Below are 26,410 nucleotides of genomic sequence, written 5' to 3' on the forward strand. Positions count from 1 at the left end.
AAAAACAGAAACCTCTTCAGGTGTACTTTTCAATATTAGTATACCGAATGCATTGCAAATGTTTGGTTACTGAAAGTTTAAGATCTTTAGTAAATTATCCCTTCAAGTTAGTTCCCCACTTATCTTCTATGTTCTTAACTATTAATATATTCTCAGCTTCCACTTTCTCTTTACAAGGTTTTAATAATATAGTACAAAAATTTAAAAACAAAAAAAGCCAAAGTATTATTTTGGATTCACTGGAATAGACTTAAGTGCTTTAATTTTCTTGGCTGTTTTCGCAGTCCTAAATTAACCTGCAACCCCTTATTGTCAAGTGTTCTTTGGAATACAAAGGTTGGCTCCTCAGCATCTCTAGTCTTCCCCTTTAAACTTTGTATTAGCTATCTTTGGAAGGGCAGAGTACTAGGATTCTGTTTCTGTTAGCCTGTGGAAAGGATCACTCTTTCACAGTCATAAGAAAACACTGGGCATGAGTCCCAATTCTAAATTCTGGTTCTGCTCCTACCAGTTGAAAGACTAGTCTGTCCATCTTTAAAATGGTGTTAATGCTACCTACCATACAAAGGTGCTGGGAGGATTATTCCAGTCATTATATGTAAGACACTTAGCACAATAGATAAATACTAGTATTTGTTATTCTCTTTGCTTTTCCCACTTTCTTGAAGAGAAAAGCATAGCTCCTTCTATCTATTCACTCAGTATTAAGCTTTTTATTTTCATTCCAGTATAGTTAACATACAGTGTCATATTAGTTACAAGTGAATAGAGTGATTAAACATTTCTAGACATTACTCACTGCTCATCATGATAAGCATGCCGCTTAATTCCCATCAACTGTTTTACCCACCCACCTCCCATCTCCCTTCTGGTAACCATCAGTTTGTTCTCTATAGGTAAGAGTCTGTTTCTTGACTTGTCTTTTTTCTCCTACATTCATTTGTTTTATTTCTTAAATTTCACATGTAAGTGAAATCATATCATATTTGTCTTTCTCTGACTTATTTCACTTAGCATTACACTCTCTAGCTCTATCCATGTTGTTGCAAATGTCAAGAGTTCATTTTTTTGATGGATGAGTAATAGTCTATTGTATATATATACACACCACACCTTCTTTATACATTCATCAGTTGATGTATATTTGGGTTCTTTCCATAATTTGGCTATTGTAAATAAAGCTGCAATAAACACAGGGATGTACGTATTGCTCTGAATTAGCATTTTCATATTCTTTGGATAAATACCCAATAGTCTGATTGTTGGACCATTGGGGTTTCTGATCTTAGGGGAAAAGCACTCATACTTAACTATGATGTTTATTGTTGAGTTTTTGATATGCGGCCTTTATTATGTTGAGGTATGTTTCCTCTAGACATACTTTGTTAAGGATCTTTATCGTGAATGGATGCTGTACTTTGTCAAATGCTTTTTCGGCATCTACTTAAATGACCATTTGGTTTTTATCCTTTTTCTTACTGATGTATGTCCATTCATTCTTTATAAAGTTTGTCTCACACCTGCATTTTACAGTAAGATCCTGAGCTTCTTAAGGAAGTCCCTGAACTGTTTTATTCAACATTTTTTCAAATGGAAATATAAAGTGGGGGCTCCCGTGTGGCTCAGGTTGGGATCTCTGCTCAGGTTGTGATCTGGGGTCCAGGAATTGAGCCCCTTGTCAAGCTCAGTGGGGAATGTGCTTCTCCCTCTCCCTCTGCCCCTGGCCACTCTGGCTTATGCTCTCTTTCTTTCTCTTTCAAATAAATAAAATCTTCAAGGGGAAAAATGGAAATAAAAAGTATAAGTTTTAAGGAAGCTTATGTAAACATTTTGAAACCATTTTCCATTTCCTTTATGCAATTCAAGCCTCATCTATTGCTATTTATTATGACTAAAGATATAAAGACAAATATACAATGGCTTTCAAGTGTTCTATTTCTTTTAAAGATTTACTGATTTACAAATTTGAGAGAGAGAGCCCTAGAGTGTGCGGGGAGGGGCAGGGGACAAGGGAGATAAAGTCTTAAGCAGACACTGGCTCAGCATGGTGCCTGACATTTCACAAACCGAAGATGAGGACCTGAACTGAAAGCAAGAGTCAGAAACTTAACAGACTGCGCCACCCAGGAGCTCTGGCTTGTAAGTATTTTAAATGACATAATTATTTCACTAGAAATATCTAAATTCTAAAACTAAGGATGGAATAAGAGCATCTCAAAAGTTTTTAATTAATTAATAATGTGTTATAGGGAGAGGAGTCAAGATGGCGGAGAAGTAGCAGGCTGAGACTACTTCAGCTAGCAGGAGATCAGCTAGATAGCTTATCTAAGGATTGCAAACACCTGCAAATCCATCGGCAGATCGAAGAGAAGAAGAACAGCAATTCTATAAACAGAAAAACAACCACTTTCTGAAAGGTAGGACTGGCGGAGAAGTGAATCCAAAGGGAAGGGAAGATAGACCCCAGGGGGAGGGGCCGGCTCCTGGCAAGCGGCGGAGCAACGGAGCACAAAATCAGGACTTTTAAAAGTCTGTTCCTCTGAGGGACATCGCTCCAGAGGCTAAACTGGGGCGAAGCCCACGCGGGGTCAGCGTGGCCTCAGGTCCCGCAGGGTCACAGAAGGATCGGGGGTGTCTGAGTGTCACAGAGCTTGCGGGTATTGGAGTGGGAGGGCCGGCTACAGAGACAGAGCCGACAGTAACCTCAGAGCTCCGTGTTAACTTGGACCGGTCACAGGCTCGGTGAGCTCAGAGCGCAGCTGGAGGTCAGGCAGACGGGAGTTACTAGACGCTGTTCTCTGAGGGCACACTGAGGAGAGGGGCCCCGGACTCTTGGCTCCTCCGGCTGGAGACCAAGAGGCCGTCATTTGTATTCGCGTCCTCCGGAACTCTACGGAAAGCGCTCAGGGAAGAAAAGCTCCTGAAAGCAAACCCCAGCGAATTACTCAGCTCGGCCCCTGGTAAGGGCGGTGCAATTCCGCCTGGGACAAAGACACTTGAGAATCACTACACCAGGCCCCTCCCCCAGAAGATCAACAAGAAATCCAGCCAAGACCAAGTTCATCTACCAAGGAGTGTGGTTTCAATACCAAGGAGAGCGGCAGAATTCCAGAGGAGGAGAAAGCAAAGCACGGAACTCATGGCTTTCTCCCTGTGATTTTTTTAGTCTTGCAGTTAATTTAATTTTTTTCTTTTTCATTTTTTTTCTCTTCTTCTGCTAAAATTTTTTTTAACTTCTACCCTTTTCTTTTTTAACGTTTTTTAGCTAGTTTATCTAATATATATATTTTTTCTTTTTTATAGTTTTCTTTAATCGTTTTCTTTTTAAAATTCTTTTCTTTCTTTTTTTTTCTTTTCTTTTCTTTCTTTCTTTCTTTTTGAACCTCTTTTTATCCCCTTTCTCCCCCCTCACGATTTGGGATCTCTTCTGATTTGGTCAAAGCATATTTTCCTGGGGTTCTTGCCACCCTTTTAGTATTTTACTTGCTCCTTCATATACTCTTATCTGGACAAAATGACAAGGCAGAAAAATTCACCACAAAAAAAAGAACAAGAGGCAGTACCAAAGGCTAGAGACCTAATCAATACAGACATTGGTAATATGTCAGATCTAGAGTTCAGAATGACAATTCTCAAGATGCTAGCCGGGCTCGAAAAAAGCATGGAAGATATTAGAGAAACCCTCTTGGGAGATATAAAAGCCCTTTCTGGAGAAATAAAAGAACTAAAATCTAACCAAGTTGAAATCAAAAAAGCTACTAATGAGGTGCAATGAAAAATGGAGGCTCTCACTGCTAGGATAAATGAGGCAGAAGAAAGAATTAGTGATATAGAAGACCAAAGAATTTGCAAACACCAAACCAGCTCTACAGGAAATATTGAAAGGGGTCCTCTAAGCAAAGAGAGAGACTACAAGTGGTAGATCAGTAAGGAACAGAGACAATATACAGTAACAATCACCTTACAGGCAATACAATGGCACTAAATTCATATCTCTCAATAGTTACCCTGAATGTTAATGGGCTAAATGCCCCAATCAAAAGACACAGGGTATCAGAATGGATAAAAAAACAAAACCCATCTATATGTTGCCTCCAAGAAACTCATTTTAAGCCCGAAGACACCTCCAGATTTAAAGTGAGGGGGTGGAAAAGAATTTACCATGCTAATGGACATCAGAAGAAAGCAGGAGTGGCAATCCTTATATCAGATCAATTAGATTTTAAGCCAAAGACTATAATAAGAGATGAGGAAGGACACTATATCATACTCAAAGGGTCTGTCCAACAAGAAGATCTAATAATTTTAAATATCTATGCCCCCAACGTGGGAGCAGCCAACTATATAAACCAATTAATAACAAAATCAAAGAAACACATCAACAATAATACAATAATAGTAGGGGACTTTAACACTCCCCTCACTGAAATGGACAGATCATCCAAGCAAAAGATCAGCAAGGAAATAAAGGCCTTAAACGACACACTGGACCAGATGGACATCACAGATATATTCAGAACATTTCATCCCAAAGCAACAGAATACACATTCTTCTCTAGTGCACATGGAACATTCTCCAGAATAGATCACATCCTCGGTCCTAAATCAGGACTCAGCCGGTATCAAAAGACTGGGATCATTCCCTGCATATTTTCAGACCACAATGCTCTGAAGCTAGAACTCAACCACAAGAGGAAGTTTGAAAAGAACCCAAATACATGGAGACTAAACAGCATCCTTCTAAAGAATGAATGGGTCAACCGGGAAATTAAAGAAGAATTGAAAAAAATCATGGAACAAATGATAATGAAAATACAACGGTTCAAAATCTGTGGGACACAACAAAGGCAGTCCTGAGAGGAAAATATATAGTGGTACAAGCCTTTCTCAAGAAACAAGAAAGGTCTCAGGTACACAACCTAACCCTATACCTAAAGGAGCTGGAGAAAGAACAAGAAAGAAACCCTAAGCCCAGCAGGAGAAGAGAAATCATAAAGATCAGAGCAGAAATCAATGAAATAGAAACCAAAAAAAACAATAGAGCAAATCAACAAAACTAGGAGCTGGTTCTTTGAAAGAATTAATAAAATTGATAAGCCCCTGGCCAGACTTATCAAAAAGAAAAGAGAAAGGATCCAAATAAATAAAATCATGAATGAAAGAGGAGAGATCACAACTAACAACAAAGAAATACAAACTATTATAAGAACATACTATGAGCAACTCTACGCCAACAAATTTGACAATCTGGAAGAAATGGATGCATTCCTAGAAACATATAAACTACCACAATTGAACCAGGAAGAAATAGAAAGCCTGAACAGACCCATAACCAGTAAGGAGATTGAAACAGTCAATAAAATCTCCAAACAAACAAAAGCCCAGGGCCAGACGGCTTCCCGGGGGAATTCTACCAAACATTTAAAGAAGAACTAATTCCTATTCTCCTGAAACTGTTCCAAAAAATAGAAATGGAAGGAAAACTTCCAAACTCATTTTATGAGGCCAGCATCACCTTGATCCCAAAACCAGACAAGGATCCCATCAAAAAAGAGAGCTATAGACCAATATCCTTGATGAACACAGATGCGAAAATTCTCACCAAAATACTAGCCAATCGGATTCAACAGTACATTAAAAGGATTATTCACCACGACCAAGTGGGATTTATTCCAGGGCTGCAAGGTTGGTTCAACATCCTCAAATCAGTCAATGTGATACAACACATCAATAAAAGAAAGAACAAGAACCATATGATACTCTCAATAGATGCTGAAAAAGCATTTGATAAAATACAGCATCCCTTCCTGATCAAAACTCTTCAAAGTGTACGGATAGAGGGCACATACCTCAATATCATCAAAGCCATCTATGAAAAACCCACCGCAAATATCATTCTCAATGGAGAAAAACTAAAAGTCTTTCCGCTAAGGTCAGGAACACGGCAGGGATGTCCATTATCACCACTGCTATTCAACATAGTACTAGAGGTCCTAGCCTCAGCAATCAGACAACAAAAGGAAATTAAAGGCATCCAAATCGGCAAAGATGAAGTCAAACTATCACTCCTCGCAGATGATATGATACTATATGTGGAAAACCCAAAAGACTCCACTCCAAAACTGCTAGAACTTGTACAGGAATTCAGTAAAGTGTCAGGATATAAAATCAATGCACATAAATCAGTTGCATTTCTCTACACCAACAACAAGACAGAAGAAAAAGAAATTAAGGAGTCAATCCCATTTACAATTGCACCCCAAACCATAAGATACCTAGGAATAAACCTAACCAAAGAGGCTAAGAATCTATACTCAGAAAACTATAAAGTACTCATGAAAGAAATTGAGGAAGACACAAAAAAATGGAAAAATGTTCCATGCTCCTGGATTGGAAGAATAAATATTGTGAAAATGTCTATGCTACCTAAAGCAATCTACACATTTAATGCAATTTCTATCAAAGTACCATCCATCTTTTTCAAAGAAATGGAACAAATAATTCTAAAATTTATATGGACCAGAAAAGACCTTGAATAGCCAAAGGGATATTGAAAAAGAAAGCCAAAGTTGGTGGCATCACAATTCCGGACTTCAAGCTCTATTACAAAGCTGTCATCATCAAGACAGCATGGTACTGGCACAAAAACAGACACATAGATCAATGGAACAGAATAGAGAGCCCGGAAATAGACCCTCAACTCTATGATCAACTAATCTTCGACAAAGCAGGAAAGAATGTCCAATGGCAAAAAGACAGCCTCTTCAATAAATGGTGTTGGGAAAATTGGACAGCCCCATGCATAAAAATGAAACTGGACCATTTCCTTACACCACACATGAAAATAGACTGAAAATGGATGAAGGACCTCAATGTGCGAAAGGAATCCATCAAATCCTTGAGGAGAACACAGGCAGTAACCTCTTTGACCTCAGCCGCAGCAACATCTTCCTAGGAACATCGCCAAAGGCAAGGGAAGCAAGGGCAAAAATGAACTATTAGGATTTTATCAAGATCAAAAGCTTTTGCACAGCAAAGGAAACAGTTAACAAAATCAAAAGACAACTGACAGAATGGGAGAAGATATTTGCAAACAACATATCAGATAAAGGACTAGTGTCCAAAATCTATAAAGAACTTAGCAAACTCAACACCCAAAGAACAAATAATCCAATCAAGAAATGGGCAGAGGACATGAACAGACATTGCTGCAAAGAAGACATCCAGATGGCCAACAGACACATGAAAAAGTGCTCCATATCACTCGGCATCAGGGAATTACAAATCAAAACCACAATGAGATATCACCTCATACCAGTCAGAATGGCTAAACTCAACAAGTCAGGAAATGACAGATGCTGGCGAGGATGCGGAGAAAGGGGAACCCTCCTAAACTGTTGGTGGGAATACAAGCTGGTGCAACCACTCTGGAAAACAGCATGGAGGTTCCTCAAAATGTTGAAAATAGAACTACCCTATGACCCAGCAATTGCACTACTGGGTATTTACCCTAAAGATACAAACGTAGTGATCCAAAGGGGCACGTGCACCCGAATGTTTATAGCAGCAATGTCCACAATAGCCAAACTATGGAAAGAACCTAGATGTCCATCAACAGATGAATGGATCAAGAACATGTGGTATATATACACAATGGAATACTATGCAGCCATCAAAAGAAATGAAATCTTGCCATTTGCGACAACATGGATGGAACTAGAGCGTATCACGCTTAGCGAAATAAGTCAAGCAGAGAAAGACAACTATCATATGATCTCCCTGATATGAGGAAGTGGTGATGCAACATGGGGGCTTAAGTGGGTAGGAGAAGAATAAATGAAACAAGATGGGACTGGGAGGGAGACAAACCATAAGTGACTCTTAATCTCACAAAACAAACTGAGGGTTGCTGGGGGGAGAGGGGTTGGGAGAAGGGGGGTGGGGTTATGGACATTGGGGAGGGTATGTGCTTTGGTGAGTGCTGTGAAGTGTGTAAACCTGGCGATTCACAGACCTGTACCCCTGGGGATAAAAATATATGTTTATAAAAAATTAAAAAATCTTAATAAATAAATAAATAAATAAATAATTTTTTTAAAAAATTAAAATTAAAAAAAAATGTGTTATATGTTATTTTTTAAAACCTAAAATGCTATTTAAACATTTAAGCTTTGACTTCAGAATATTCTATAAGCAAAAGAAGCAGGCTAATATAAATCATGATACCTGAGGAAAAACAACTCATTAGCATGGAAATTTCAAAGAGCCGTAAATTTAAAAATAAACTTTCAATAAAGCAAAGACATACTCTTGGTGCAAAAAACCACTCTCATAGTCAAGTACACATATAGTTTTAATGTATGCTGAAAGTAATTTTTCCTTACTGTGCAACATCAGTAATGTAGACAGAGTAAATGTATGACTCTTTCTAATAAATATGATGCAAATTGAGGTTGATGCCCAGTAAACAAGTCTATTTAAATGCATTAATGATGGTAGTTTGCCAAACTAGGCTATAAAGCTTAATTTTAATCAGGACATCTTGCTCAGTCAATCTGAATATTAACTTACAGCAAGAGCAGTTTCATGCCCAATCCATATCAATGTGACCCCTCAAATGCCTACATTTATATGCAAAGTATAACCTTGGAGATATGCTATTAAAATCTACCATGACAAATATTTGCAGAGGCCAAAAATGCATGTGACTACACAACATTCTTTCCTAGCCGGGCTAATTTCTAAAGACTTCATGAGAGAGTATCTGGAAGAATGTGGGGTCAAACAAGGCAGAAGGGCATGTTAAACAAATGTCAAGCATGTGACCTGAAGAAAGAATTGGGGGAACTAGAAGCATAGCCTCCAGCTATATTCTTATGCAACTCTTAATGTATCCTATTTTGCATCTATGATTCCTTTCTACAAAGGAAGAAAAGCAGATGGATGATTCTAGAAATAACATTTGTAATGCTGGCTATAATTACTTCCTCAGTAAATAATGAGAATAACAACAGCATATTTCATTGAAGTAGCATCGTCTCCCACTTAAAAGTTGATGAAAATCTAATTTTTAAATATAGCAACAGCAGCACGGAGAACCTCTGCATACCACATAAACTCTAATGCCACTGATTTAAACTGGGAAATAAATGATAATTTTAACGGTTATTACTTATCATGGAGCTTATCTATTAGAGCTATTGATTTATTCTTTTCCTAACATTTATTTCTTTTAGAGAAAAAGAGAGAAAATGCAAGCAGAGAGCAGGAGCAGATGGAGAGAGAGAATCCTCAAGCAGACTCCCCATACATTAACTCCTCTGCCATTTTTTTTTTTTAAATCATACCCACTGATCCCATGTAGCAAGGCACAAATGCTGAATGAATCCCATCACCCACATTCTCTGTACCTTCACTTCAACATCTAGCCATGAATTGATAAGGTCACACAATAAACCAGAAAGGTTCCACCATAAATCCAAAATCAATACTACCTAAAAATACAACTACATGTCTGTGGTATTTTAAATGTCCAATTCCCACAGAGAAAACATTGAAACCTCTTATTCATTGTAACATCATACTCTTCAACCACCACCACCCACCTCACCTTCAAATCTGTACCACTAAGCAGATGACCTTTTCTCTTACATTATTGAAAAAAAGAACACATTGCATTGGAACCCCTTCATCTTCACATCTGACTCACACAGGGAGACATCTCTGGATACATCCTACCCATCATTCCTCCTGTTAACAATGGAGTTCTATCTATTCCATGCGAACACTAATCCTTTCAACACCATCTTTTGGAAATGATTCACTTCTACCTTGTGAGAAACTTGATAGTACTAAATATCTTTTCTTTCCTGTATATTCAACCCCTCTTTCCACATAGATACTCCCCACTGGTCTTTAAAGCTTTGAGAGTTTTCCGTATTACTTTAAAAAGAAAAACAGAACAAAATTATATCTCACCCTGTTGTGGACTGAGTTTTGTTGTCCTCCCCAAAATCCATATTTTAAAATGCTAATAAGCCTCAGTACTTCAGAATGTACCCCTATTTATCTGAAGATAGGGTCTTTTAAGAGGCAATTAAATTGAAGTCGAAAATACATACATTCTTACATACATACATAAAATGAGGCTGTTAAGCTGGTGCAGCCACTCTGGAAAACAGTATGAAGGTTCCTCAAAAAGATGAAAATAGAGCTACCCTATGAACCAATAATTGCACTACTGGATATTTACCCTAAAGATACATATGTAGTGATCCAAAGAGGCTTGTGCACCCCAATGCTTACAGCAGCAATGTCCACAACAGCCAAACTATGGAAAGAGCCTAGATGTCCATCAACAGATGAATGGATAAAGAATATATATATATATATATATTCTTTATATTTATATATATTTATATATATTATATATATATATTATATATATATTCTTTATATTTTGCTTAGAATATATATATATATATATTCTAATATTTTGCTTATATATATATATATAAGAGACTCAATCTCAGGAAACAAACAGGATTGTTAGCGGGGAAGTGGGTAGAAGGGATGGGGTGGCTGAGGGATGGACAATGGGGAGGGTATTGCTATGGTGAGTGCTGTGAATTATGTAAGACTGATGATGCATAGACCGTACCCCTAAAATAAATAATACACTATATGTTAATTTAAAAAAAGAGGTTGTTACAGTGGACCCTAATCTGGTGGACCTAATCTGGTCCTTAAAAGGAGAGGAAATTTGGACACAGAAAGGTAGAGAGTTAAGATAATGTAAAGATACAGAAATAAGATGAAGCATCAACAAGCCAAGAATCTGGAACAGATTTTTTCCTCAATGCCTTTAGAAGGAATCAACCTTCCTAACACCCTGATCTTAAGACTTTTACCCTTTAGAACCATGGGGAAATAAGTTTCTGTTGTTTAAGCCACCCAGGTTGTGGTACTTGGTTACAGCAGACTTAGCAACTAATACCACCCTTTTTCTACCGCTTTTAGGCATCACTATTTCTCATCTTTCCTTCAGAGACAAATTCTCAATGAGTTGCCCATACTCAGTGTCTCCCTCATTACACTTCACTGTCATTCCAAATTCACTCCCGTGTGCTTTACTCCATGCTCAAGGGTCACCAGTGGCCTCAATCTTATACATTATAATGGACATGTTAAGTTGTCCTTTTATTTGATCTTTCAGCAGCATTCTACAAGGATCCCAATTCCATCCTGAAATACTTCCCCGGGCTTCCGTGACACAGAACTCTTCACACTTTTCTCCTCCATCTCTGGCCAATCCTTCCGTTCTGTTCAGGAGTATGCTCCTCTATCTTGCCATCAAATGCTGGAGTTTCTCAAAGCTCAGTCAGAAAGCCCTCTTTTCACATACTCTTAGGACTTTCCTTGGTCAACTCTTACCCAAATCAAAGCTTTTAATTGCCATTCATACATGATGACAAACAACTAAGTCACCAGCCCAGACCTGTGTGGGGCTACCCTTCCATATTTTCTCTTGGTGTCTCAAAGTCACCTCAAATTCAACAAGTCTAAGCAACATCAGAAGAATGAAACTAGACCACTTTCTTATACCATACACAAAAATAAATTCAAAATGGATGAAAAACCTAAATGTGACACAGGAAACCATCAAAATCCTAGAGAACATAGGCAGAAACCTCTTTGACCTTGGACATAGAAATTTCTCACCAGACTTACCACAGGAAAGGCAAACAAAAGCAAAAATGAACGACTGAAACTTCATCGAGATAAAAGGCTTCTATAGCAAAGGAAAAAATCAATAAATCTAAAAGGTGGTCTACAGAATGGGAGAAGATATTCACAAATGACATATCTGATAAAGAGTTAGTATCCAAAATCTACAAAAAACTTATCAAACTCAACACCCAAAGAACAAATAATCCGATCAAGAAATGGGCAGAAGACATGAATAGACACTTTTCCAAAAAAGGTAACAGACACATGCAAAGCCGCTCAACACCACTCATCATCAGGGAAATACAAAATAAAACCCCGATGAGATACCATCTCACACCCCTCAGGATGGTTATAATTAATGTAAGAAATAACAGGTGTTGGCAACGATGCAGAGAAAGGGGAACCCTCTTGCACTGTTGGTGGGAATGAAAACTGGTGCAGCCACTCTGGAGAACAGATGGAGGTTCCTCAAAAAGTTAAAAATAGAACTACCCTATGACCAAGCAACTGCCCTACTAGGTATTTACCCAAAGGATACAGTGATCTGAAGGGGTACACATACACCAATGTTTATAGAAGCATTATCAACAATAGCCAAACTATGAAAAGAGCCCAAATGCCCATCCACAGATGAACAGATAAAGAAGACACGGTATAGGGGTGTCTGGGTGGCTCAGTTCAATTAAGTGTCTGCCTTTGGCTCAGGTCATGATCCCAGGGTCCTCAGCAGGGAGTCTGCTTCTTCCTCTCCCTCCAACCTTCCCCTGCCCCCACCCCCCCTGCTGCTCATGCTCCCACGTGCTCTCTCTCTCTCTGCTCTCTCAAATAAATAAAATCTTAAAAAAAAAAAGATGTGGTATATATATAATATATATATAATATATGTGGAGTATTATTCAGTCATCAAAAAGAATGAAATCTTGAAATCTTGCCATTTGCAACAACATGGATGAAACTAGAGTGTATTGTGCTAAGTGAAAGAAGTCAGAGAAAGACAAATACTCATATGTGGAATTTAAGAAACAAAACAGATGAACACATTGGAAGGCAGAGGGGAAAGGAGAGAGGGATATAAGCCATAAGAGACTCTTAATCATAGAGAACAAACTAGATGAAGGGAAGCAGGGTGTGGGATGGACTAGATGGGTAATGGTTATTAAGGCAGGCACTCATTATAATGAGCAATGGGTGTTGTATGTAAGAGATGAAACACTGAATTCTACTCCAGAAACCAAAATGGCACAAAAACAAAAACAAAAAACCAACATGTCTAAAACCAAACTTATGATTCTCTATACCCTTTTTCACCCATACCTAAACCCAAATCCTGTCCAGTGTTTACTAACTGAACAACAAGACCACCCATCAAGTCTTACAAATCAGAAAAATGATTCATCTCTGATATTTTCTTCTTACCGTTACTCCCACCACTTTCCTTATTGGGACTTGGCACAATTGCAATTTTACAACTATTTGTGTAATTATGTAATCATGTACCATAAAAGTGGGAATGCAGTCTATTCTTACTCACCATTATATTCTACCTAGCACGAAGTCACACTATTGTAGACATTCATTTTTTGAACGAGTGAGCAAACGTCAGGTATTATTTATAGAAAATTCATTATATGCCAAGTACTAAATATTTTATAAATATTATTTTCTTTAATCTTTGTAGCAGCCTTATTAAATTGGTATTATTGTTGTTGTTGTTGTTGTTGTTGCTGTCATCCTCAGTTTACTGAGGAGGAAGCTAGGGCACTGAGAAGTTATATTTACTTCCTGAGAAAGTAAGTAACTTGGAAGTAGTAGAAAAAGGTGGACCCAGATCATGTCAGTGACTTGTATGCCACTACGTTATTCTGTATTCATGGTTTTCAAAGATACTCTCAAGCTACTTGGCTGAAGTTTACCTACCTGTACTATCTATACTATCTGTAAGCTATAAATCCTATCTATAAGTTATAAATATATTACAAAGAAAAAGCTATCTACAATTAATGTATGCTTGGAAATCTTCAGTGTACACATGGCTATCACAAGAAAGATTAAAACTCTTTGCCTGGAATTCAAAATCTTCCATGATCGTCTTCTTCCTTTCAAGCCTCTTCTACTCTAACACCTTGATTTTCTAGTCAGGGGTCAGCAAACTACTGCCTACAGGCCAATTCTAACTACCCATTATGTTTGCAAATAAAATTTTATTTTAGCACAGCCACACACATTTGTTTATATGATGTCTACACACTACAACAGCAGGGCTTCACAGCCATAGCTTTAAGAATTGTACAGTCCACATAGCGTAAACATTTACTATTTGGCCCTATTTTATAGAAAAAGTTTGCCAACAATGGGACCAGACTTACAGACTAGAGCCTCGTACAATGGAAATAAATGTAATAGATACCATTAATCCAGCACTGGATTCTTTCAACAAACCTTTCAAAAGAGGTCTTGTTACCCTTGTTTCAGTTAACGGAAGAAGGAAGGAAGGGTAAGAAGAGAGGGGTGTTAATAAAGAAAGAAGTCCGTTTGAGTTTGAGGCACAAGTTGGTGAATAATGTGACCATGATCACAGTAAGTACGTGGAGGAACTGGGATTTAAATCATACTTGCTGGGACGCCTGGGTGGCTCAGTTGGTTAAGCAGCTGCCTTCGGCTCAGGTCATGATCCCAGCGTCCTGGGATCGAGTCCCACGTCGGGCTCCTTGCTCAGCAGGGAGCCTGCTTCTCCCTCTGCCTCTGCCTGCCATTCTGTCTGCCTGTGCTCTCTCTCTCCCCCTCTCTCTCTCTCTCTGATAAATAAATAAAATCTTAAAAAAAAAAAAAAAAGAGTACTAAATCATACTTGCTGACCATGCTTTGTGATTCAAAGGCCAAAAACTTCCTGCGGTGCCTGACTGCTTGCTTTTTCCTCCACAGAACTTGGGATTTCATGCACCGGTGTTTATTTATGCTATCCTTTCTTGCATAAAATGCCAATTCTTCTTTAAAATTTAAAGGAGGTGCCTAGTGAAATCTTTACACATTCTTGGAGAAAATGCTCAACTACTACCTCCTCTGCTAAATCTTCCTAGATCCCCTGCAATCAGAGGAATAGTCCCTCTTAGAGATGCCCACAACACTTCTGTCTTCAGCTTTAACACTTAAGATTTTATCCCCTTAGCTTAATTTTAGCAAAAAACAAAACTATCTCTTTATTCTATAGAAAACCCAACACAATGTCTTCTACATTTCATTGCTGGATTTTTTAGGTAAAACATTTAACATTTATTTCTTAATTCAACAGAGGAAAATCAGAATGTGATCTAAGTTACAGAAATGTCTTAGTATTGAGCTTCAGTATTTTTAACCTACTGTTTTTATAAAAATCAACTCTCAAAGGAACTAATACAAATTCCTAAGTATTAAATACATTAGAGGTTTCTAGCAGCATCAAAAAATAAATCTAATATTAAAATTCCTTACATTTTATGTCATTATTTTGCTAGGAAAGAAAACCTCTTCATAATGCCTAAATTTAAAAAAATAACACTAACAAGTCATTAGAAATGAAAGATAACTTGATCATCATTAATAAAGTGTTACTTATTGCAAGAATGTAGAGATCATAGGTGATATTTTCCAACAACTAGTCACTTTTAAAGTTCATAATGATAGAGTAAAAGGAACGTTCAAAGTCATCATTGTAGAAATAATATAGTTTTAATGGAAATATTATTTGTAAAAATGTACATAAAATAGTTTTAGTCTGTTTTGATAGGATTCAGGTTCTCTACACAGTATAATAAGGCTTAATATAAAATCAGTCACACAGTAGAAATTGTTTTTTTAAAAACCTTAACATTTAGATTTTTTAAAAATTAAATATATTCAAATCAGACACTTACCTGCATCACCTTCTGTTGAATCTCCTCTAACTGTGTACGCTTACTACGTTGTCTACAAACTTCCTGGTATCGAGTATATTGTTCTCTCAGAGAATCTAATAATTTCATAACCTGTGGCTGGGCCAGCAGTTCATCATCCATAGGAGACCATGAGACCCCTCCATCTGAGCCATTAAATCGACGCTGCTGTAATTCGGACAATAATTCATGCCCTTTACAAATGAAAGATACTTATAATTAATATCCTAAAAAAATACAATTCTTACTTCTCAGTCTCCTCAATTTGAGGCCCTTATTTTTAGAATTTATCTGCCTATACGTCTGCCTAAATAATAGGTCATAATTACTGAATGCAATTTTTAAATTTATATAGAGATGGGAAATAGCATATTTTAGTATATAACTACATAGTATATTTATATGCTATATATCATATATATCATGAAGTATATACTATGTATGCTACACTATTTAGTAAATATATGGCATTTTTTTTTTTCTATATCTATCTGTCATCACATTCTTGTTATTGGTGGATTCATTATTCAGGAAACTGTGTCAACCAATTCTCTTTCCCTGTAGAGCACAATTACATTCTGGGATTTCTGTCTAGTATGGTACTAACCAGTATGTTCTATTTGATAGTACTAATCAATACTAAGCAATATGTTGTAGGATTTCAGTATCAACCCATACCTTTAGTCTTACTATCTAAAAGTTGACAGTGTAACAAATAAATGTATGATTAAAGGGAGAAAGCTTTATTACTGGTACAAAATAATATTTAAATAGTTTCTATTTAAGGAATCTCTACAACATATTAACTGTGAATCATGAGGGACTACACTAGTATAAAAAATTCATTCAATGTTATCCAATTATATCATATTCATGTAAAAATCCATTCATGCATGAGAAATTAAAATTGCAGAATATCCAACATCAAAATTGGAATTTTAAAAGTGAATAAATCGCAAACTGTTTTTTCAGGATAATACTATTCCAATTATTACTTAAGGACCAAAAATAAATGCAAATACTTAAATTCTCTTCATCTTTATTCAGAAAAATGTCCTATATTTAAATGGCTTTCAATACTTAGAAACAGAATTTTTATCATGATTTGAAGGTATTACCAATTTCTAAAAAATACCCCAAATTGTTCTAAAACTCTCCATTTGTATATTCTCTTTTTATCCCTACCCTAAGAGTCAAAAGCATCTAAAAAAAGATCTTAGTGGCATATAAAGCTAATTTCAAAATACAAATTTAAAAAGCTTCTTAATTCAAGGGCTTCAGTAGCTTTCAAAACATTAAATATAACAGTGGAATTAAAATTTAAACCTAAACCAATCCATATTTTTACTGACAGTCTACTGTACCTGCTCACCATGTAGGAATTCATAGATTACAATTATTTCCTTATTCTCTAAGGAAGATCAGTATCATACTGAAAACACTTGCCTCAATGGTATCAATACAATGAAGATATTCAGAATTACTTTCTTTACTCTTCATTACATCTTATAATTAGAAAAACAACTGTTTTAAAGACTTTTAAACAAAGTCTCTATATATATTCACATACATTTTTCATATATATATACACACACACACATATATAAAGCCATTAAGATCAGAAGTCATTTATTTTTTTCCTTTACAATTGTTATTACTCTTAATGTTTTCCATATAGAAACATTTCCATCGAGAAGCAGCACCACATAATGATTTCAGAGACCATACTTTGAAACCAAACTGCCTTGGTTCAAGTCCCAACTCTAGCATTACCAGTTGTGTAACTTGCATAAGTTACTGAGCTTTTTTTTGCCTCAGTTTCCCCATCTTAAACTTGGGATGATAATAGTACCTGTTTTTAGTAGTATGGTGACAGTTTTAATAACTACTCCATCATGAGCAAGTTTTTTCATTATCTCGAATATACCTGAGCTTATATCTACTATCTGAGCTTCCTCAAGTACAAAATAGGGAAAGTGATACTAACTACATCAAGAGGTCATTAAGGGGGAGCCTGGGTGGCTCAGTGGGTTAAAGTCTCTGCCTTTGGCTCAGGTTATGATCCCCAGGGAGCCTGCTTCCCCCTCTCTCTCTCTGCCTGCCTCCCTGCCTACTTGTGATGTCTCTCTCTCTGTCAAATAAATAAATAAAATCTTAAAAAAAAAAAAGAGAGAGAGGTTATTAAGGAGAATGGAATATAAAAATACAATCTTAGAACCCAAGGAGTATTCAATAATCCTCATAGCAATCCAATGAAATTGAAACTTATCTCCATTTCATAGACAAGGAAACAAGTACAAATATTTCAAGGGAGAAATCATTTAACAATTTGTCATTATTAATACTTTCTAAAAATATTGTAAAGTATATTAACACACCATTAGGTTAAACCAAAGGCAAGTTTTTAAATTCCCCTTGAGTTTTTTCACATAATATATGCTTAATCAATGTTTATTTCATGAACCAATCGATATATGATTGGTTTATTGGATTTGACTATCACCAATAAACACATTTTTTATCTTACCTGTCTGGAGAACTGTTTCAGGATCAACTGATGGAAGAAAGTTTAAATCCACAGACCTGGCAAACACCACAAGAATAACTTTTAAAAACTTTATTTTTATCTATATGACCAAAGAAAATCATTTATGTATGCATATCAAACAGGAGCATATGGTGTGGAAATCTGAAGTATACTATTCTACCAGGCTAATGCTCTTAAGCATTAAGAAACCAATTAGAGATAATTAAATATTAGTAGCCCAAAAAAAACCCCCAAAAAACCGTGTGATAAATCATAGAATATACTACTTGAAAAAAAGTTTATTATTATTATGGTATTATTTCAAATACATCAAAGGAATGCATTTTAGTATTTTCCCACTGCATCTTTATTCCAAAATGAAATGTGTAACTATATAACAACCCAGAAATGTGAACATTAAAAATGCATGAAGCCATCTTCCAATTAAGCATTTCCTTATCTACAGCAACCTTTGAGAGCTAAAAGGAGTCTCTGATATTCATGTGCATGTGTATCCCCACGCAGTTGTACTCTCTTCCCTGTACTAATTGGCTTAATTTGCAGTTGGACCATGCTCTGTATTTTTTTAAACACATATAGGAAGTAGAAGATGAAGGAAAGATAGGGTACACAGTAAATCAAACCCTAGTGATGAGGGAGCAGGAGGCTGGCTGAGGACAAAGCAAAAGCTGGCGCCTTGCACCCCCTCTTCACCCACTCCCCTCCATATGTGTAGCATTCCTCAGGCACCCCTGACTGCCATAAAATGATAAATAGTTAACTTGCAGGGATCGCAATCCTGCAGAACAGGAATCTCCCTTGCCCTACAAGATGTCCTAGAGACCTAAACAGGGAGGTTACCTTATCAATAGCACAAATTTCCAGAGGCAAATAACTCTTGGTTCCTGAAGCCCTAATGTCCCCCTCCCACCATAAGCTGGAGGAGACTGGAGTAGAAAGGAACGTAAATGATAGCCAGATCATAATGCCCCACCAAGAATCCCCCATTATCTTGATGTTAGTGCCTGACCTAAAGACGACATTGATCAAGCCATAAGGGCAAAGACTCCCCCCCCAACCCCCGGCACCTTGTAGGCCCTCCCTAGCATGTGAGAACTCTGTCGAAATCTCCCATTCCGTCACCACCTCCCCCCAACCGTGGGGTATATAACATGCCCACCTTCACAACCCGGGGCAGCAGCTCTTCCTGCCCACGGGTCCTGTCCCCGTGCTTTAATAAACCACCATTTTGCACCAACGACGTCTTAAGAATTCTTTCTTTAGTCGTCGGCTCCGAACCTCCTCACCCCACCGAACCTGACTTAGGTTCTGGGACTTCATCATTTTTGGCGAGCCAGCCAGGAGATTTGTGAGTCTTTACATTTGGACTCTGAGCTTCGGTGCAAAATTGGTGAGTACTTTCTCTCCTTTTCCTGTACTCTCATTCCAGGGCTTTTTCAAGGAGTATGGTCTTATTGGAACACTTGCATGTCAATTGCTCAGGCTGTAATCCTCTAGCCCGTGGCTACTCCACGGGGAGGAGAGCGTCTGCCTTTTGGCTGTAAGCTAGTACCCTGGCCGGAATGGCAATAAGACCCAGAAACTTGATAGCCTCTCTTTATTCCTGTTCTTATAGAAAGTTGTCTCTCTTGGGCACGGGATAGCCACCTAAGTCACCAGGACGGCTGCCAATCTTAAGACTCCCGTGTGAGGTTTCCTCCTGATTGATCTAATGTGATCCCCTCCACATCCCTGGTCTAGCCACTTCTGGCTGCGGGACCTTCACTGGGAGCCGGCCGAAACCAGTACCCGATTGAATTAAAACTCAACCGGGGACCGTTTCCTAGGGAAGTTGGCTGCAAGGACCACATGTGTTGGAATGTCGCATAGACCATGATGGATTTCAATCTTTACTGTTTCTCGTCAGTGTCTTCTGCAAACCGCCTAAAGCTATGAAATTGGGTAATTTCCCCTTGCCAAACTTTTCTAGTATTTCCATGGGTTAATATGGCAAAACAGTATGCAGTCTTCAGGATAGACAATGGCTTGGCATGGCACAGTTTCCTAGTCCATTCACCAGGCACCCATCTGTAGCCTGAGATGCGATGGGGAAGTGGAGGGACGCCGGCACCCCTCCAGGGCCTTTTAAGGCAGGATGGTGATCAATAGCGTATCTTAAGAGACGCCTCCGGTTGCTTTTGACACCTAAAACCTCTGACATACCCTGTGTGGGACACCACCCAGGAGTCAGGGGATTTGGTAATGGACCTTCATTACTTTTCTGGCTTCAGTTCCCAAGGACTCTACCTTGGGGTGCCTTTTAACCCACTGGAAATAATTTGGATTGCAAAACTTAGGAAAGGACTGAGCTCCTGTAACACTGCATGGCCTCAGTGGGATCTATCAGTTAGATCTCTGCAGGAAACAGGGCAAATGGGCCTAGGATACCTTCACCGCTCATACCTAGGCCTTCATTGCTCTACACCAGGACCCCAGACTAAGGAGCTTTTGCAAAAAGGAATTTTCCCAAATGAGTCAGCTGTAAACTTTCTCCTGACATATTCAATGATAATTACGTAAATAAGCCTTCTTCTAGTAAACCCAGGTTGCTGGGCCATCCCTAGCAAAGGGGACTCTGGCTTTATTTCTCTGTTTCTCCTAATAGATGTGGGGGCTTCTCCCTCACTCACTTCCCGTGTTAATGGCTATAACTGGAGCCAACTGGGGTTGGTCTAACTCGAGACAGAGACCATAAGGAAGATTCCCAAGCAGCTGCCGAAACTCTCTTTGTTTCGGGGAAGTTTCCCTGTGTTCTCTGGCCTGACTTGGACTGCCTAACCCCTCCCCCCTTGCTGGTGGGAAAGCAATGGTGTCTGCTCCTCTGTTGGGGCTTATGAGCTCTAAAACCGGGAATCTTTTCTCTGCCTCCTGGCAGCACTTTGTTTCCTCTGTTTTCCCCTTCTGTTTCTGCACCAACGTGTGTGCAGCCTGCATGACTAGCTTCTAGATCATGCACCACAGCTCCTTCTCTTTCCACTGTCAAGGAGCAAGAAGAGCACCCTTGGACCTAACACCCCCACTCCAGATCTTCCCACGCATGTCTCAGGTAAACATTCAAAGTGGAGTGGGTCCAGGTGGAACATAAATCAGTATTGGAACTAAGTTAAGTTTGTTGGTTTAATTAAGATAAGATGTGTCTTTTAAGTTAACAGTAGTAAATGTGAAGCTAGAATTATTCTATCAAAGTTTACTGAAGGTCAAATAAGCTTGTGTTACTTGTTAAAATTTGTTAGCAAAGAAATGACTAAACTGATGGTTAATTGTCTGTCTCAAAGTTCTAATGGGTAATTGCTGAAGTAGCTTTCAAAGTTTTTGGTAACCCGAAAGTTTTAAAGTTTTGCTTGGATGACAAATGGAATTAAATTGTGGACATCTAGGTCTTAACCAAACAGGATAAAATGCTAAGTCGTTAATTACTGGATGTAGGTTTATGCTTTTGACTTCTTACTGCAAAGAAACTAAGAGTATTTAAATCTAGGGGCGCCTGGGTGGCTCAGTCGGTTAAGCCGCTGCCTTCGACTCAGGTCATGATCCCAGGGTCCTGGGATCGAGCCCCGCATCGGGCTCTCTGCTAAGCAGGGAGCCTGCTTCCTCCTCTCTCTCTGCCTGCCTCTCTGCCTCCTTGTCATCTCTCTCTGTCAAATAAATAAATAAAAAATCTTTAAAAAAAAAAAAAAAAAGTATTTAAATCTGCTGGTAAACTTGTTTTCCACTTAACTGATTCATAAATTGCCACCTGAAGAATTCTGTTGTAACAGTTCACAATTGGTTAATAACTAAAGGTGTTTCTAAGAATACAAAGTTCTGCTTAGTGTAACTAAGACTGATGGAAATAAAGGGAAACTCTGTATGTAGGAAAATAGGAGATATGTAAGAAAGATTTAAGGAATGGGAATACATTTTGTTGAAGGTAAAGGAAGGTAATTTTGTCCTAAATGAGATGGTTGTTTGGAAGGAAATGGCTTGGGACAAAACCTGAATGCAAAGGAAAGTTGTAGAAGGTTTGTGAAGGGAAATCTTCAGAAAAGGAATTTTAGCTATGGTCAAGAATGGATTAAGATTGAAATGAATGGGTTTTAAAGGTACATTGGTACAAGACTGAAATTGTCTCTGCTCAAAAGGACAATGTTTTCTTAGATCAACTGATCTGCTGTTAAGAAAATGTAAATGGTTTTCTCTTTGCCTGCCCAGAAAAAAACAGTTTCTATGATCAGTTTTATCAGGTGTTTAACAACCCTAATTATATTTAGGCATGTGCTTCAAAACTTTCTAAGATTTTAGCAAATGTTGACAAGATTTAAATTGTAAATTTCTTTAACTCAGGCTTTTCCTTGGTATGCGAAGTTGCTCATGAAGTACTACTGAACCAATGATAAACCTTGGGTTACATTTGGGAAAATGCTATAACTATTCTAGAGATTCTACGCACTTCCTAAAGTTTTAACGTTTTGAGAGATCATCGCTTGATACTATAATTATGGAAAAGTTATGTATCACAGAAATAACCTGATTTCCTTGAAGCTAAATTGTAAACTCCCGTGTCTCTTTAGCTCTAACCATATCCATTCTGAGTTTTTGTCATTTATAATTGTTTTAATTTTCTTACTCTTAATGAGTTTTATCTTCAAGGAGATTCCTATAAAGGACTTTCAGGACAAATACAGATATTTGATATACTTGAAAATCCTAAAACTGAAATGGGTAAGAATTTCCAAAACTGACTAAAGCCGCATTCACCAGAATTTGTAACATGGAACTAAATGAACTGAAAGATTATAGTGTTGTGTCTCTTAATGTTTTGTCTTACTTTAAACATTGCTGGTTCTCTCTAATGTTTGCTCTTACAGACTAGGGATACTCCCTCCTAGTTATCTGTAGCTTATAGAGATGTAAAAGTGCTCATTTGTAAAAGTGCTCAAAGCATTCACCTTTTCTCTCTATCTGAACCCTCTGAAACCAAAAGGTCTTACTTAGTAAGTATTCTTTCTTCCATGGCAATCAGTCATTTGCATAAGTTCAATAAGAATCTGTTCTCCTTGTAACAGGAAAGAATTGGAAACACGGGTTATTTTACCAAGGCTTTGACTGGGATGTCATATTTGAAAAGACTCAGATATGACCAGACAGTTTTAAGGAACTAAGGTTGACTTTATGAAACCTGGAGCCATAAAGCCCCTTGGGACTGTTGGCCTGATACCTTGCTTACAGAGTTCCCAGCAGCCTCACCAGGTGAGTAAAGAATGTTACTCCTTGGTAGGTGCAGTCTCTGGGAAGAGGAATTCGCCCAAAGGTATTGCAGGCATGCCTGATGGCAAGTACAGGGCTTGGCTTCTGGCCCGGAGAGGCTACTAAAAGTTCAACCTAGAGATTCCTTATACAAAGTTCCAGCAAAGCAGATTCTAAAAGATCTATTGATCACACTCACTGTTCTTGCTGAGCTTATGTAAATAATTAGGCCAAGTTTGTCAAAACTGGACTTGTTTCACAAGTGAATTAGTCCTGATTTGGCTATCTCTGTAAATGAGGGTTATTTTAGAGAGAAAAATTATGTTTTAGTAACACGCCTTTATGGATGTTAAATTCTAGATTTGATTGTCTTTAAATGTTTGTTTACCTAAGCTAAACAATTTGAGGTAAACTTCAGAGAAGTTACACAATAGCTCATTTAGATGATCTTCTTGCTTTTTATTTTGTGGGGATATTAGTAGAACCCCCTCACACATGATTAAACAACTGGAAAATGGGATTGATTCCCCTACAATTGTATAACTTAACTAACACCTTATGTGTGGCTGGGATAATGAAATTGCCTAAAAGCCAGCATACCACACTCCATAGGATTAACTATGGACTTGTGGAGACAATGGAGGACTCCACTTTCTTTATGAGTGGATTGGATGATGCACGGGGGGGAAACTCCCCTTATCTCTTGACAAGTTTTCTCACTTGCCAGTGATCCTCTGTAATCAGGATATTGTTAAGGCTGGACCACTCAAAGGTCTTCTTATTGGTTTCATCTCTTAGTCATATTTATCCTAGAGGCCACCTCTGTTGAGGTGCAATTGCAAATAGATGCTTTAGCAAAACCTAGAGCAGCCCTCATAAAGGAGCCTCAAAGCTCACTAGGGAACAGTCCCTGACTGTAATGACTTCACATCAGATCCAGATTTGTCTTAGAAGCCAAAGGCCACCAATGGATGATGGAGGCCAACTAATTAAATATTGGACTATACTTACAGATATGCCAGAAATAATACTTAAAATTTGTCAAACTTTAAACCTAGTTACCTGTATGCCTGAACCTGACCACTGTACTTCTTTCTCTATAGAGCAAAAAAGGTTATTGATCTTGCTTACTCTATCTGGCCAGATTTAAGATGCCCCTGTTAAAAATACGAATGACAGTTGATTTTCTGATGACAGTAGTTTTCATAGAAAAAATAAGAAAAGCTAGGTATGCCATAGTGCTCACTAGCACTTTGCAATTGCCAAAGCCCAAGAATTAACATTTATACTGACTCCAAATATGCTTTCCTGGTACCACATGCCCATGGAGCTATTTGGAAGGAAAGGGGATTGCTATCAAGCCATTAGACCCCAATCAAATATGGGCCTAAGTTACGAAACCCTCCTTATCGCTATACTGAAGATGGCATCTATCAGATCCGGGATACATATTTGTAGTTCACACCCACGATTGGACAGCTCAGTTAAAAGGCAGTTTTATGCTGGGAACAAAAGAAATCATACATATGATACTTGGGCAAATAACACACAGTATCGAGAATGGCTATCATTAGAAATGTGTTCCCAAATAATAGTACTCCAGGCTACTGACTGGTTCGTTACTGACTGGGCAAGGCGACCTGGCATTAGATGGCCAGCTCCAAACAGAACCCACTGGATATGTGGAACCAACCTGTGGCTCTGGCTTCCTCCAGGGTGGATAGGTCGCTGTACTTCAGGATTTGCCTGGATTCATGGGCACATTACTAAAACCATTACAACTCCAGCTAATCTCCCCAACTTGAAACAAAGATGGACATGATCTGTTTTTAAATGGTATGATTATTTAGCATCCATTTTTGTTCCATCTGCGGGACTAGAGGATGTCATGTGGCATGTAGAAGCCCTTAATAAATATACTACAAAGGCACTCAATGATTCACTAAATGGCATCTCCCTCCTTAATACCGAAGTCTCACAAATACGCAAATCAGTCCTACAAAATAGGATGGCCTTAGATGTCCTGACAGGAGCCCAGGGTGGCACATGCGCAATTATCAAGACAGAATGTTGCATATACATCCCAGACTATCGCAAAAATGTCACAGGAATAATAAAGGATATGAACACCCAGATTAAGGCCCTACAAGATCCTCCTTTCTCTTTTAGTGATTGGTTAAGTTCCTGGCTTGGAGGAGGGCTATGGCCAAATCTCCTTTTCGGGCTTCCTATTCTTATCGCCTTATTAATCTTAATATGTTGCTTTGTTCCATGTTTCTCTACTTGGTGCCGAGACTCCATTGCTACAATGACTACACCACAGCGGACGATCCTTGTTGCGCGCGAGGACGCCTCTTCACTGTCAGCACTGGATTCAGCTGCCTCCACCTTTCGTAACTCCCTTATACGTTCCTACCCTGACCAATATTGACCCGCGCAGGTAGGGACAGCTCTACGCCCCTATTCAGCACGAAGAAGTTACAGAAGATGAGACCTTCCACCTTCAACCACCTTAAAGATTTAAGGGTCAAAATTGTTCAGGGGGGAATGATGAGGGAGCAGGAGGCTGGCTGAGGACAAAGCAAAAGCTGGCGCCTTGCACCCCCTCTTCACCCACTCCCCTCCATATGTGTAGCATTCCTCAGGCACCCCTGACTGCCATAAAATGATAAACAGTTAACTTGCAGGGATCGCAATCCTGCAGAACAGGAATCTCCCTTGCCCTACAAGATGTCCTAGAGACCTAAACAGGGAGGTTACCTTATCAATAGCACAAATTTCCAGAGGCAAATAACTCTTGGTTCCTGAAGCCCTAATGTCCCCCTCCCACCATAAGCTGGAGGAGACTGGAGTAGAAAGGAACGTAAATGATAGCCAGATCATAATGCCCCACCAAGAATCCCCCATTATCTTGATGTTAGTGCCTGACCTAAAGACGACATTGATCAAGCCATAAGGG

General features: G+C 38.4%; 1 protein-coding gene across 6 annotated transcripts in view; it reads right to left on the minus strand.

Annotated features, from left to right (window-relative positions):
• SESTD1 (SEC14 and spectrin domain containing 1) overlaps nucleotides 1-26,410 on the minus strand; it is a 166,319-nt gene that overhangs the window by 53,715 nt on the left and 86,194 nt on the right. For all 6 annotated transcript variants that reach the window (XM_032356090.1, XM_032356089.1, XM_032356091.1 and 3 more), the window contains 2 exons: nucleotides 18,166-18,221; nucleotides 15,621-15,832 (listed from right to left, as the gene is read on the minus strand). In XM_032356090.1, coding sequence (XP_032211981.1) covers nucleotides 15,621-15,832; nucleotides 18,166-18,221 — 268 coding nt within the window. The remainder of the gene's footprint in view (nucleotides 1-15,620; nucleotides 15,833-18,165; nucleotides 18,222-26,410) is intronic.

This window comes from Mustela erminea, chromosome 8, assembly GCF_009829155.1.
Source record: "Mustela erminea isolate mMusErm1 chromosome 8, mMusErm1.Pri, whole genome shotgun sequence".
NCBI classification, from domain to species: Eukaryota; Metazoa; Chordata; class Mammalia; order Carnivora; family Mustelidae; genus Mustela; species Mustela erminea.